The sequence below is a fragment of the Anomaloglossus baeobatrachus genome, chromosome 4, assembly GCF_048569485.1.
Source record: "Anomaloglossus baeobatrachus isolate aAnoBae1 chromosome 4, aAnoBae1.hap1, whole genome shotgun sequence".
In the NCBI taxonomy this organism is placed as follows: Eukaryota; Metazoa; Chordata; class Amphibia; order Anura; family Aromobatidae; genus Anomaloglossus; species Anomaloglossus baeobatrachus.
Window position 1 is genome coordinate 661,486,336 of NC_134356.1, and position 16,226 is coordinate 661,502,561.

Here is a 16,226-nt window from a genome sequence, read left to right on the forward strand (position 1 = left end):
GCAGGGTGCTGGGGTGAAATGTAATTTTAGCAGATAAGAATAAGAATGCCAATTTAACTCTAAAATATATCTTTGTACCGTGTTAGCCAGTAGACCTGAGTAGTCTCGAAAGCTTGCTATTTATTACCATCTTTTCAGTTAGCCATTAAAAGGTATCAACCACTGAGGACTCTCAGTTCTTTTAAACAATTTAACTCTGTAAGATGAGTTAAAAAAGATAAAAATAAAGACAAAAGATTTTTTTTATGTTGGGCTTGTACTGTGAATTCACAATAGATACAGTTGTTTGTAAAATATATTACCATTGTAGAAATATCTCTGTAATCTGTACAGCCCATTTGTATATACAGTGTAATGGTGACACCAGGAAAAAAATTAAATTCATGTTTTTTTTTTTGTGGCCATACTTTGACACTTGTGCTATTTCCGTGGCATGTACTTTTATTAAACATGTGGAACATGCCCTGCCCCTTGATATCTTTAGGTACATTTTTATGTTACATGACGTTATATTAACCAATAAGTTCACAGGTTTACTTTTCCATGTCTTTTCCAGCACCAGTTGCAACGGCATCTGGTCCCAACTTCTCACTGGCTGATTTGGAGAGTCCAAGCTATTACAACATAAACCAGGTGACACTTGGCCGACGATCCTTAACCTCTCCTCCATCCAGCAGGTATTAATTCATTTATTCTATCTTTTTGCATGATTAATGAAAATTATTACACCACTCACCTACAGACACTCCTTTATGCTGCTGGTTGATTACTGAGTTCTCTAAGGCCTTGCGCATTTTTTTGGGGGCAGATTGTGGGCCAAATCTGATTGTCTATCTGCATGCCAGCAAAGTCAATGAGAATCCTGAAGTTCTGTGCATACGTTGCATATTTTTTTTTACTTGCAGATTTGGTGCAGAATATAATCTACAGCATGTCAATTGTTGGTGCGTTTTTTTCCTGTGCTCTTTAACCCTTCCACCCATTGACTTCATAGAAAAACGTAGCAAAACGCATGCTTTTTTTTTGTGAGATTTTCTGCCAGAAGGTGCAGATTTCATGCAGAAAATACAGTATCTGCACCAAATCTGCGACGTTGGCGTATAGCCATAAGCTCTGTTCACATGTGTAGTTGTGATGTGTATGTAATAGATCCAGTCTAAAAAAAAAAAAAAATTGCAAAAAGGGATACAAAATGAAAACAAAACTTTTATTTAACAGATCTGTCTTTAAAGATAAATGTATCCATAAAACAAAAGAAACACACCAGACGGGCTAATAAATAAGTCCACTTTTTGCACCATTTAAAGGCCCTTTGCCCACAGGAAAAAAATATTTGCGGATTTTGCTGGGAAAACCTGCGGAGTTTCTAGATAAATCCGCAGGTTTGCGCAAGTACAGACACTCCCCATGTTATCCTATGGGATTTGGGGAGTGCTGTTTCAATTCCTCAGATTTTGCACCTGCGGAAAATGCTGCAGATTTCTCGCAGCCGCAGAGAACTGCATGTCAATTATTCCTGTGGATTTTCCTGCGGATTTCTTGCCTTTCTACTATGGAGATTCAGGGGGGAAATCCGCAGGAATAAGGCTCGAATTATGCACGTTTGGTTGCCACTCCGCATGAAATCCGCAACAATTGATAGCTGAAAATTCCGAGGAGCTGCTGCGTGAACCTACAAAAAACTCTGCAGGTATCCCGTGGGTACAGGGCCCAAGGGCTTATGCGCGGTCGCGTAATAGCATGCATTTACACTGCGTATTGCATTGCAGCGTAAACGCATGCGTCCTGCGTCCCCTGCATAATCTATGTAGATTGTTCATGAGACGTGCGCTAAATGGTTTTATGAACGCAGCGATTTGGGTGCTGAAATTTTGACCCAAATCCGTGCGTTCTTAAAAGCAGCATGTCAATTATTTGTGCGTTCTGGATGCAGCTCCCACTCTGTCTATGGTGGGGGCAGCATCCCAAGTGCATGAAATTGGCTTTTTTTTTTACAAAAAAACCTGCTTTCATTATGCAGTCTTTCTGCAGCGATTTGACGCGCACATGTGCTGTCAAATCGCAGCAGAATATTCTGCAGCTACGTGCGCATGAGCCCCTAGAGTGCTGTCTTCCATTTTCATTCCATAAAAAACTATCTATTTTTGTTCTGTTTGTAATGGACCTGTTTTTACTACAGGCGTCAACACTAAGGTCCCATGTGCACGCTGTGATTTTTGATGCGTTTTTGGTGTGGTTTGTGGTGACCTTTTAATCACTATGAACTGCATGTTTTTCCCTCATCAGCAAAATGTATGGAATTTCAGATTTGCTGTGTGCATGTTGCTTTTTTTTTTGGGCTGTATTTTTGTGGTGACCACAAAAATGCAGCATGTCAATTCTTTTTGCGTTTTTCACCCATTGGTGATAAAAAAAAAGACACATCAAAAATGCATGGCCAAAAAAAGTTTTGTCGTAAACACAAAAAAAATGCACCTTGTGGCCAAAAAACCATCTTGTCGTAGAGAAAAGAAAACGCATAAAAAACTTGTGCTTTTCTGGAGCATTTTTTTGCCATAAGATGCGTTTTTTTTGGCCAAAACTGCAGCGTGTGGACATACTCTAACTATGTATGTTGTTAAAAAAAAAACAGATCAATTATCAGATAACCGTCCATTATGATTAACTGCCAAAAGACTTAGTTATCAGTTTTTGTTGGGTTTATTGGCTCTTTGTTAAAAGCAAAAATGTCCTGGTTAAAAAAACAAAAAAAAACAAATACCATATGGAAAAACAAAAGAAAACAGAAGACCTTTTATGTTTGCATCCTAATGACTGAATCTTATGCTGGAACATTTTGATTACATTATGATCCCAAAATGGATTTAAAAAAAAATAATTTGAAATAGTGACTGGACATGTGACCACGGCCTTTGTCGTAATCCACACATCCATTATTATCGTTAGTGCGAGATCCATGTACTTGGGCACACTAAAATCCAGGGGTGTTCAAGTTTTATTTCTTTTCTGGATCGATAGTTCCCAAAAAGGAGACATGTCTGAGTTTGGTCCAATTTGTGAACTACAATCACCCATTCTACTAACTTGCTGCATTTTAGACAACAAACTTGTTATCAGATGGTCAAACTAAGCTACATTCTGTATTAAGTTGAAAAAGGAATCATTATACACAACAGAATACAATTTTTCAGCACAAGGTTAGGCACCCATTTTGGGCTTTTTATTCGTCCGAAAAAATTGGATTAATTACACTGTGATCAGAATTTACCGTATTTTTCGTTTCATAAGATGCACCGGTTTATAAGACGCACGCCAAATTTAGAGATAACAAACAGTAAAAAAAAAAGAGGGGTCCGTCTTATACTCCGGTGTTGTCTTACTGGAGGGGGGCGGCAGCGGTGGTGGAGCAGGGTGGCAGCGGCGGGTCAGTGGAGGCAGCGACGGATCAGTGGTGGCAGCAGTGGTGGAAGGTTAGTGGTGGCGGCAGCAGTGGCAGGTCAGTGGTGGCAGCGGAAGCTGCGGTAGTTGTGTGGTGGAGCAGGCCGGTGCGGCTAGTGTCCCAGTCTGTCCGCGGTCCGGCCTTCAAAGAAATGGTGCCCAGAGCGGCGTGTGCACAGAGATGAGCTCTCACCCAAGAGCTCCATCTGCACATGCGCTGTTTCCTGGCACCATCATTTGAAGCCGGGACCACGGAAAGACTAGGACACCCGCCACACAGCCACCGCAGTCCGCACAGCCACCCGGCTGCCCGCCCGGCCGCACAGTGGCAGCCAACAGGCCGCCCGCCTGCCCACCCGCATAGAGGCAGCTGGCCACCGGGACAGAGAGGCAGCCGGCGGCCAGCACCGACAGGCACCCGGCCGCCCGCACACATGGACAGGCACCTTGCCGGCCGCCCACACGCACCAAAAGGCACTTGGCCGCCCACACGCACCCAGTCGCCCGCACACAGAGCCGCACAGACAGCCCCCTGCCAATTCACCTCCCGGTAAGCTATATTCGAATTTTAAGACGCACCCCTCATTTTCCTCCCAAATTTTGGGGAGACAAGGTGCGTCTTATAATCTGAAAAATAAAGTAATCAGAGCGGAATCTGATTTTCTTGGATGTTAAGAAGACAGAACACAAAAATTCTTCATCTTCTCCATTCTGTCAGTCCGTCATGTTTTTCAGAGACTTATTGGCTTGCATGGCTGAGTGCGATCCGATTTATGGAGGCAACTCGGACATGCTGCAAAAATTGGACTTTGTGTGTTCAAATAGAATAACATTCATCCGAGTAAGAGTTTATGCTTTTTCGGTTCACACTCGGACCAAAAATACGGTCGTGTGAGCAAGGACTTAAAGAAAGTAATTGGTACATGTGTACAATATTGACAGTGAGATTTAATTGCTTGGGGCAATTTTGTTGACTGCTAAATAATTTATTTGGTACATTATGGGGAATATATGTTTGTTTAGTAATAAGTGACACTATAACTAGTATTCCATCCAAACTTGAACTCATACTTAATCTCAATGATTTACTTTCTTACTGTCTGGCTCCCAGCACTACGAAGCGCCCCAAATCCTTGGACGACAGTGAGTTAGAGAGCCCGGTCGATGATGTATTTTACCCGGGCACAGGCAGATCCCCTGCAGCTGGGGGCAGCCAAGCCAGTGTATGGCCAAATGATGTGGATACAGGTAAGTCATACCATATTATTTGGGGTTGTTCTTTAGCACCTCTAGCTAAAATAACACTGGCTAGTGATTGCCTTAAATGGAATGTCTTTGGAAACTAACTTATTCTTTAAATCAGATTTTTATTTTCAATGTCTTCTTTTTTCCCCATATCACAATAGTCAAAATACAATTTAGATATCTAGCAATTTTTACACTGGGGCTTCTTTAGACTATTACCTCCTGTTGTTTTGGAAAGTGTACATGTACATTAGCAGCAATTAACAAACTCCTCCCCTATTTCTTGTATTGAAACATCTAATTAGTGTGTGTAAAGTTAACTGGGAAGGAAGGGAGAGGAGGTGAGCTGTGACATCCCCTATTGTGATTGGTGGATTCTGTATTATCAACTTTGCATAGAGGCATTATCAGTCATTGTAATCCTGCCCCTGATGATAAGAAAACTGTTGAAAACTTTTCCTGAAGAACGGGAACTATGAGTCTTTAAAAAGCTCCAGTGCTCAGTGTGAAAATTACAAAATTTAATTTTTGTTTATTTTTTTTTAAATTAAACATAGTGATATTTATATAAAAAATTATAAACATGAAAAAAATACATGATACATAAAAACCTGATTTAAACAATAGGTCGTTTTTCTTTAAACAAGGTACCACATGAGGAAGAAGACATTGCATTTAAATGTACCGAAGATTTCTTCTAGAACTGATACTGTTGATTTAAATAGGGTATTGCAAGAATTAATGTGCTTGCCGCTAATACAACCGCACACACATAAATGTAAATATTTGTAAGAAATCTGCCATATATGAGATATCATAAATGCAACAAAATAAAAAAAAGAATTAGTAAAGTTAAAAGTTCTACCTCAATGATTATCTAAGCCTAGTAGACTGCAAAGAGATTTAAGTTGAGGGTCACAGATTTTGTTCGGCAAGTGTGAATATAATACCAATGAACATATCCTGAACTTTATAATATTACAGTAAGTAGATGTAATTTTCTAAAAAAGTAATTTTTATTTTTTTATTTAATAAAACTGTAGTTTCTTTTTATTTAAAAAAAACGCTGTAGTAACCATTATTGAACAGAAGGTGGTGCTGCAGTACCACTAAAAACAACCAGAGGCCACACTACATTGCAGAGCTAGTATTCCCAGGAACATAAAGCACTTTCTCAGCAGTGGAGTGGGGCTTTACATCTAAGCCCTCTGACCCATCATATCCTCACCTTCCAGCATCTTAACCATTTACTAACGTCGCTCTGGTCCCAAGGCTCTTAACAGTAACTTTTGACTGGCAGTATGTGAGAAGTTAGATCATAAGATCTCAAGCCAAACCTATGAGAGCCAGAACAAGGCCAGAGACAGCCTCCCATAGACTTGCATTGAGTTGTGACCTTATGAATCACTGGAGCTGTCGACATCTCAAAAATTGCCACAGCTCAAAGGAGCAATGGTAAAAAGAGGGTGAAGCCGCTAGAAAGTGCGTATAAGACATTAGGCAGGAGGCTTGCATTTAAAGTACCACTCCAGCAGTGTAATAAAAAAAAATAAACGATGGAATGGTGCTTTAATTGTACTCATTAAGGTTATTTTCACACCACCATATATTCAGTCTCAGTGCTGAAAAGACCTGAGCTCACATGGACAGCACTCAGACCAATGTTATTAGATTTGGTTGTTCAGATGAGTTTTTTAACACAGATCAAATGGACATATAATATGCAGAATGCATAACTCTCGTCTGTATTTTGGAAGAGACTTGTCTACTAAAGTCTAGGAGGGGGCAAAAATATAAAAAATCAGAACCCATACATATAAACTGTAAAGCATCCGATTTTTATGACTACATTGCAATTATTTACGAGGAAAATTATATTTGGTCTTCTAAAATATTCACTGCCAAAGTATAAAACTCAAATGAACACATACAGTGGGTATGGAAAGTATTCAGACTAGTTAAATTTTTCACTTTTTGTTTCATTGCAGCCATTTGGTAAATTCAAAAAAGTTCATTTTTTTTTCTCACTAATGTACACCCTGCTTCCCATTCCCCATCTTCACAGAAAAAAAACCCCAGACATGTAGAATTTTTTTTAAAAAGTTTAAACAAGAAAAACTGAAATATCACATGGTCATAAGTATTCAGTCCCTTTGCTCCGTATTGAGTAGAAGCTCCCTTTTGAGCTAGTACAGCCATGACTCTTCTTGGGAATGATGCAACAAGTTTTTCAACCCTGGATTTGCGGATCCTCTGCCATTCTTCCTTGCAGATCCTCTCCAGTTCCGTGAGGTTGGATGGAGAACGTTGGTGATCGCCATTTTCAGGTCTCTCCAGAGATGCTCAATTGGGTTTAGGTCAGGGCTCTGGCTGGGCGAGTCAAGAATGGTCACAGAGTTGTTCTGAAGCCACTCCTTTATTATTTTAGCTGTGTGCTTAGGGTCATTGTCTTGTTGGAAGGTGAACCTTCGGCCAAGTCTGAGGTCGAGAGCACTCGAGAAGAGGTTTCTTCCAGTATCACTCTGTATTTGGCCGCATTCATCTTTCCTTCAATTGCAACCAGTCGTCCTGTCCCTGCAGCTGAAAAACACCCCCATAGCATGATGCTGCCACCACCATGTTTCACTGTGGGGATTGTATTGGGCAGGTGATGAGCAGTGCCTGGTTTTCTCCACACATACTTCTTAGAATTATCACCAAAAAGTTCTATCTTCATCTCATCAGACCAGAGAATCTTATTTCTCATAGTCTGGGAGTCCTTCATGTGTTTTTTTGCAAACTCTATGCAGGATTTTATATGTCTTGCACTGAGGAGAGGCTTCCGTCGAGCCACTCTACCATAAAGGCCTGACTGGTGGAGCGCTGCAGTGATAGTTGACTTTGTGGAACTTTTTCCCATCTCCCTACTGCATCTCTGGAGCTCAGCCAAAGTGATCTTGGGGTTCTTCTTTACCTCTCTCACAAAGGCTCTTCTCCCAAAATTGATCAGTTTGGCTGGACGGCCAGGTCTAGGAAGAGTACTCGTGGTCCCAAATGTCTTCCATGTAAGGATTATGGAGGCCACTGAGCTTTTAGGAACCTTGAGTACTGCAGAAATTCTTTTGTAACCTTGGCCAGATCTGTGCCTTGACACAATTCTGTCTCTGAGCTCCTTGGGCAGTTCCTTTGACCTCATTATTCTCATTTAGTCTGTAAGGTCTTGTATAGACAGGTATGTGCCTTTCCAAATCAAGTCCTATCAGTTTAATTAAACACAGCTGGACTCCAATGAAGGAGTAGAACCATCTAAAGGAGGATCACAAGGGAATGGACAGCATGTGACTTAAATACGAGTGTCTGATCAAAGGGTCTGAATGCTTATGACGATGTGATATGTTTTTCTTGGTTAAAAAATGGTTTGCAAAAATTTCTACATTTCTGTTTTTTTCTGTCAAGATAGGGGATGGGGTGCAGAGTATACATTAATGAGAAAAAAAATGAACTTATGTGAATTCACCAAATCGCTGCAATGAAACAAAGAGTGAAAAATTTAAAGGGGTCTGAACACTTTCCGTACTCACTGTATATGTCTGAAATGTTTATTTCTAAATTTTGTGCAGTTATATTGGTTTATCTGGTGAAAATAAACAAGTGAGATGGGAATATATTTAGTTTTTATTAAGCTGCCTAATAATTCTGCACAGTAATAGTTACCTGTGTTAGGGTGAACTCTTAACCAGAGAACACTAGTTGCCTACTGCCAGGCCGAATTGGTATGGACCAAGTGCATGTGTAAAAGAATTCACACCAGACACAGTCGGATATGAAATCTCTTCTTGGTCACAGTAAAAATGGCACTGAACAGTGCGAGTACAGAGCATGCGTCCTCTTGATATAGGCTAGGGGCGTACACAAGTTCAGATATGCCCATTTAGTGGGACAGTTCATGGGCTAGCCAATGGGGAGATCCGTGTTGCTGTTGATGGGCGGGTCTGACTTCAGTGGATGATACCATGGTGATGGGAGGGACGTCATCTGGTGGATCCATGCTGATGGTTTGGTCTGTGATGTCATCGGGGGCCATCTTGGCTTCCTCTTAAGAGTGACTGGCTTATGTATAGAGAATTGATTTAATTGAACACAATTCTCACAGTGCTCTATGTCCAGAGGTTAATTAAGTATTTCATCTTATGGCTCTCCTCAACACCTGCACAGACATCCTCCTAAGATAGCCAAATCTAAAAAAAAACACTCCAACTTCCAAAAATATTACGCTTTGATATTTGAGTTTTTTGGGTTGATTGAGAACATAGTTGTTGATCAATAATAAAAAAAATCCTCTAAAATACAACTTGCCTAATAATTCTGCACACGGTGTAAACTACTGCAGTGCTCATACTTGATCAGTGCAGTGGATTAGATCTGTCAGTACTACACTTGCAGCACTGACACTTCGCTTCACACACCATGTATCTGGCATGGTGTGTGAGGCTCTCTGTAGCTCCCTTATTGTCCCTAAATTGACGACCTGATTTTTTTCCTTATCTCTTGTTGTAGTAAGACTTTTTTTAGGAATTTTGCAGTGACAGATTGTTATTTATAGTAACACAAACATATTTGACTTTTCTTGTCCCATGTTTTCCTCTCCAGGCCCTGGATCTCTTAAGAAGTCAGGCAAGCTAGAATACTGCCAGACCAGCTCTTCTCGCATGGCATTCACCCATCATCCCCTCCCTGTGCTGGCTGGAGTAAGACCAGGTAATGCCTAAATTTGCAGCCATCAACCATTTACACACTACTTTACTGTCACTGTGTGAAAAAGACGGTTAAATAGAACATGTGCTGATGCTCACGCATGCCGGCGCCAATCAACTCCCCCTATTCATGATCGATCGCAGGATTTGATATTTTTATAAAGTTTAGCCACATGCTGAGCTTCAAAGACTGAGATGATTTTAACTGTTTACTACAATATAATGGTATTGTAGTATGTAGTATAAACAATCGGACAATTACAAATTCAAGTCCTCCAAGGAGACTTAAAAAAAAAAAGAAGAAAGTTGTAATTACAATAAACCTCAGAAGTGCGTTTTTTGGTCACCACTACTTCGTAAAAAAAAAAAGTGAAAGAAATATAAAATGTAGCCCACCCTTAGTTTCCCGCTTAAAAACCAGAGCCTAATCGATGGACAAGTAAAAATATTATGGGTATTGGAAAATTCTGACACAAACCCACTAAGGTTTTTTCTTTTTCAAACTTTAGAAAAAAAATTTCAACACTTTATTTAAAAAAAAAAAATGCAAATTGTATTCACATAATTGCATTTTGTTCACAATTTCACAGCAATTTGAATTTGTTTTTGGCCCGTTTTCCAATACACTGAATGTGAAAATGAATAGTGCCATTCAAAGCTTCAACTCATCAGAAAAACAAGCCCTCATATGGATATGTTGACTGTAAAATAAAAGTTATGTCTCTTGGATGAAGGGGAAAATTAAAACGAAATTGCAAAAAATTAAAAAATCCACATCTGGGGGCATTTTTTTTTCACTTAAAAGAATGTATTTGGGGCTAAAATTAATTTGTGCAATTGGGGCTCATTAAAAAATGTGCACTGTTTGGCTCTTTGTTTTTGTAAACTGAGGAAAACCAACTTGACGGCTATTAAATAACTTAGAGGGAACCTGTCAGGCGCAATATGCACCCAGAACCACGAGCAGCTCAGGGTGCATATTGTTAATCCCTGCCTAACTGTCCCTGTATCTAGTAGCAAATATAAAGAGATCTTTAGAAAAAGTATTTCTAAAGATCCTTTGATATGCTAATGAGCACGAGGAATAGTCACAAGGACATTAGTTCCCCCGACTAGTCTGCCCTCTTAGCATATTAACACGCCCACACCGGGTTTAGGCTCAGTGCGCATGATCAGAAGTCCCAGCACATTTGGTCATGTGCACTATGAAGCGGGATGTATGCATCCCAGCTGAAGAGAGGTCTAGTGAGCAGCATTAAAAGTGCAGTGACTTCTGATCATGCTCACTAACCCTAAATCCAGCATTCCTAAGCAGTGACAATAGACACAGGTACGCGCGTTACTGCCGATGATGCTGGCCAATGAGCATTGAATAGTAGGATGTTAGCACCCCCCTCTGGGTGTGCTAACATGCTAAGATGGTGGACCAGTCGAGGGAAATAAGGCCCTTGCGACTCGTCCCTGCACTCATTAGCATATCATAAAGGATCTTTAGAAATACTTTCATAAAGATCTCTTTATGTATGCTATTAGATACAGGGACGCTTAGGCAGGGATTAGCAATATGCACCCTGGAGGTTCATGATAATAGTGTAATATATAAATATAAATATATATATATATACATATACAATGCCTACAAGTATTATTCAACCCCCTGCAGATTTAGCAGGTTTGATAAGATGCAAATAAGTTAGAGCCTGCAAACTTCAAACTAGAGCAGGATTTATTAACAGATGCATAAATCTTACAAACCAACAAGTTATGTTGCTCAGTTAAATTTTAATACATTTTCAACATAAAAGTGTGCGTCAATTATTATTCAACCCCAAGGTTTAATATTTTGTGGAATAACCCTTGTTTGCAAATACAGCTAATAATCGTCTTTTATAAGACCTGATCAGGCCGGCACAGGTCTCTGGAGTTATCTTGGCCCACTCCTCCATGCAGATCTTCTCCAAGTTATCTAGGTTCTTTAGGTGTCTCATGTGGACTTTAATCTTGAGCTCCTTCCACAAGTTTTCAATTGGGTTAAGGTCAGGAGACTGACTAGGCCACTGCAACACCTTGATTTTTTCCCTCTTGAACCAGGCCTTGGTTTTCTTGGCTGTGTGCTTTGGGTCGTTGTCTTGTTGGAAAATGAAATGACGACCCATCTTAAGATCCTTGATGGAGGAGCGGAGGTTCTTGGCCAAAATCTCCAGGTAGGCCGTGCTATCCATCTTCCCATGGATGCGGACCAGATGGCCAGGCCCCTTGGCTGAGAAACAGCCCCACAGCATGATGCTGCCACCACCATGCTTGACTGTAGGGATGGTATTCTTGGGGTCGTATGCAGTGCCATCCAGTCTCCAAACGTCACGTGTGTGGTTGGCACCAAAGATCTCGATCTTGGTCTCATCAGACCAGAGAACCTTGAACCAGTCTGTCTCAGAGTCCTCCAAGTGATCATGAGCAAACTGTAGACGAGCCTTGACATGACGCTTTGAAAGTAAAGGTACCTTACGGGCTCGTCTGGAACGGAGACCATTGCGGTGGAGTACGTTACTTATGGTATTGACTGAAACCAATGTCCCCACTGCCATGAGATCTTCCCGGAGCTCCTTCCTTGTTGTCCTTGGGTTAGCCTTGACTCTTCGGACAAGCCTGGCCTCGGCACGGGTGGAAACTTTCAAAGGCTGTCCAGGCCGTGGAAGGCTAACAGTAGTTCCATAAGCCTTCCACTTCCGGATGATGCTCCCAACAGTGGAGACAGGTAGGCCCAACTCCTTGGAAAGGGTTTTGTACCCCTTGCCAACCTTGTGACCCTCCACGATCTTGTCTCTGATGGCCTTGGAATGCTCCTTTGTCTTTCCCATGTTGACCAAGTATGAGTGCTGTTCACAAGTTTGGGGAGGGTCTTAATTAGTCAGAAAAGGCTGGAAAAAGAGATAATTAATCCAAACATGTGAAGCTCATTGTTCTTTGTGCCTGAAATACTTCTTAATACTTTAGGGGAACCAAACAGAATTCTTGTGGTTTGAGGGGTTGAATAATAAATGACCCTCTGAATAAACTTTTCACAATTTAAAAAGAAATAACATTCTTTTTTGCTGCATTTCACACTTCCAGGCTGATCTACAGTCCAAATGTCACAATGCCAAGTTAATTCCGAATGTGTAAACCTGCTAAATCTGCAGGGGGTTGAATACTACTTGTAGGCACTGTATATATCTTTTTTGTACATTGTATATGAAAGAAAACACACAGATTCTATAAAAACACTATGGCACCGATTCATCAAGATAGGTGGTATTCTCACTGGTCTTGATGAGGGGCCGTGGTGGAGTCAGATGCTCCTTATTTATGAAGGGGTGCATCTGACTGCTTTCTTGCACCTTTGTAAGCCAGAAATCTTACACCAGCCCCTAATTGGTTTACGATTTAACGCTCTTCATGAATGGGATGAGTTGTGACTTCACATCCATAATGTGCCCGTCTACCCAGTTCCATCTATTTTGGCATATCGAGGAGAAATTGAAGTTAAAATGCCAGAAAGTTGCCAAATTTTTGCACAAGTCCAAGTTGTGTCAACATTTTCTAGCTTTTCAAAATAGTTTACAGAAATTGTGACGAAGCTGCTTTGATGAATTGCGGCCTTTATGTCAATAATAAAAATCATTAGTTATCCTCAAATGTCATCACAAATAAACGTGGTATTGTTTTCTTAATACTATGTCTTTAAGCAATGGATCTTTTTTCCTCTATAGGGAGTCCTCGGGCATCAGCATCTACTATACACTTCCCTTCAACGTCCATTATCCAGCAATCCAGCCCTTACTTTACCCACCCAACAATACGCTATCATCATCATCACCATAGCCAGGACTCCCTCAAAGAGTTTGTCCAGTTTGTCTGTTCAGACACCTCTGGGCAGGGAGCAGGGCAGGTGAGTAGCACCCTCTGGTTATTAAGTTACTAAGAATGTTATTTACACATACAGACTTCCAATTTTCTGTACATGACAAGTGCAAGCAATAGGTAAGAGGGGCAAGAGGTAATATCAGTAAAAGTATCTACACACATGCAGTTATTTTAATCATTTCTCAAGCATTTTATTTTTTTACAATTCCCAATAAAACATTTTTTTTAATTTTGTATCATTTAAGTGTCAAATAGTTTTTCCCGACATGAGATAAATAAGATTTCATTATTCTTTTTATTATAAAAGGAAACATTAATAATCCTATGTAATCTAAATTAAGGTTTTTATTTTTATTTTATCCTTCCACTATTCATAAAACTATGGGGAATTCATCAAGACATATGTCTCTTAAATAGGACCTGTCACAAAAAAATTGAGACAAACACCTTGTAAAATATCCCTGAGCTCTAGAGATGAGCGGAAGGCTTTGTGCAACTGGTCCATGGTCCAGGTCAGTGCTCTCTGGCCGGGGACAGGAGCTGCGCCATTTCCTTACTTTCTGGGATTCCAGGCTCATCTTATGATTTACTGTGTTGGCACGTCATCCACCTGTGATGTCTCACCAGGCCAGCGAATCAAGTGCCACATGGAAAAATCCGGAAGGTCAGCAAATTGATGCAGGTCCTATCCACAACCAGAGACCCTTACCTATACTGCGGACACGTGAAGCGATTCACTCATCTCTACCGAAGTCTCCTGATCCTTTTTTCCTTTTGCACTGAATCACTCCATTGCAAATATATTCACATTTGTTGCTGCTGGAAATTAAAATGTGAAGTTTCTGAATGTTGTACAACTAGGAGATTTCTTCTGAACCTTCTCTGCTTACATCTCTCTCTTCCACATGCTGCCAAATCACAGTTGACATGGCTAGATCATCTGCCAAATTGTGAATGGCAGTGTCTGGAAGGGGGAAAACACATGCCAACAGAGAAAACTTACCCAGCTGGACTGCAAGTAGAGATTTCACATAATGTATAAAGTTCTTAAAGGGTTATTCCCATCTACAAGATCCTATCACAATATGTAGTAGGTGTAATAATAATAATATTACCAAATACCTCCAAATAGAAAATGTAGTATAGTTGTTTTGATCAGCTATGTCACTTACCTCTTGTGCAGGGAATTGCAGTAGCTTAGCTTAGCATGGTTACGACCACAAGCAACTGTCACTGTATGAGTGGTCATAACTGTGGATACTTAAGCTGCAATGCCCTACACATGAGGTAAGAGTTGTAGCTAATCATGAGAACTATACTACACTTGTTATTGTAGGTATTTGCTAATATTACGAGGGGCTGCTGATAAGTCTTTGGTTTCACCCAGAAAGAAACGAGATAGGATGATGAAACTTTACATTTATTCCACATACTCTCCACTGATGTCAAAACAGTTCTTACATCTGTATTCCAAGTTTTGTAAGCTTAGTAAAAAGAAGGATTTCGGTTGTGCCTCAAACCAGGCATTCGTAGCAGCCATGGCATCAGAAATGGTGTGAAGCTTGGTACCCTTGAGGTGTTTCTTCAGGTTTGGAAAGAGATGATAGTCGGAGAGAGCTAGATCTGGTGAATAAGGTGGGTGGTCAACCAGCTGGAAGCCCAGCTCTGCCAGTGTTGCCGTGGTCGCTTGTGCAGTGTGAGCAGAGGCGTTGTCTTGCAGGAACAAGATTCCTTTGGACAGCTTGCCGTGCCTTTTGGCCTTCAGAGCTGCCTTCAATTGGTCCAAAAGTTAATTGTAATACCTTGCATTGATGGTGGAACCATTTTGAAGGTAGTCCACTAGCAGCACGCCCTCCTTATCCCAGAACACAGACGCCATCACCTTAGTGGCTGATTTTTGCACCCTGAACTTCTTTGGATCAGAACCACTGTGCCTCCACTCTTTTGACTGCTCTTTGTTTTCAGGGTCTTACAAATAATTCCAGGTCTCATTCATAGTGACCAGTTGATCCAAGAAGTTCTTATCAGTCTGGAAATGCTGACAAATGTACCGGGAAGTTTTCACTCGCATGCTTCTCTGATCTGTTGTCAAAAATTTGGGGACCCACTTTGCAGATAGCTTTCTCATGTCCATGGATAATGACACAAACACGTTCACGGGAAATCTCCATGATGCCTGCTATTGCTTTAGCTGAAATTTGTCGATTCTCCAGTATGAGGTTGTGTACAGCATCGACGACCTCTGGAACAACAATAACTCTCGGTCATTAAGGACATTCTTCATCATTGGTGCCAAAGTGGCCCATTTTAAATTTAGCAACTCCATTCTTAACTGTGGAATATGAAGGGCATTGATCCCCCAATGTCGGCGACATATCACCACTCTGCAAAGCGTGTTCCGGACGCATGCGCCCGGCAGGGCCATTCACTCTAATGGAGCGCACTGAGTTAGCGTGTGCTCTGTTTTGTGCCATTTTTGCACATATACGTTTTCTGCAGACGGACACCCGAGCGTAGTCCACTACGTTCGGGTGTCCGTCGGCAGAAACTGTATATGTGCAAAAATGGCACAAAACAGAGCACACGCTAACGCAGTGCGCTCCATTACAGTGCATGGCCCTGCTGGGCGCATGCGTCCGGAACACGCTTTGCAGAGTGGGGAAGGGGCGGTTCGGACGGACCCTCCGACGGGACCTGTGGACGTAGGGAAAAACGCAATGTGAAAGGAGCCTATCGCATTAAACTACGCCATTTTATTTTCCCGCATGTGGAGAACACTGTTGCTATAAGCAACAAACACAAAATTTTGAAAACCTATATTAGATACATAAGGCTTTCAAGTAATGGAACATTCATTGCCATAGAAACAAAAAAAATCACAAAGCCAAAGACTTATCAGCAGCCCCT

The 16,226-nt window shown here is 41.0% G+C and overlaps 1 protein-coding gene across 7 annotated transcripts in view; it reads left to right on the forward strand.

Moving 5' to 3' along the window:
* Positions 1 to 16,226, forward strand: part of NFIX (nuclear factor I X) — a 222,059-nt gene that overhangs the window by 164,411 nt on the left and 41,422 nt on the right. For all 7 annotated transcript variants that reach the window (XM_075346549.1, XM_075346550.1, XM_075346553.1 and 4 more), the window contains 4 exons: positions 557 to 677; positions 4,550 to 4,686; positions 9,313 to 9,420; positions 13,166 to 13,344. In XM_075346549.1, the coding sequence (XP_075202664.1) occupies positions 557 to 677; positions 4,550 to 4,686; positions 9,313 to 9,420; positions 13,166 to 13,344 (545 nt within the window). The remainder of the gene's footprint in view (positions 1 to 556; positions 678 to 4,549; positions 4,687 to 9,312; positions 9,421 to 13,165; positions 13,345 to 16,226) is intronic.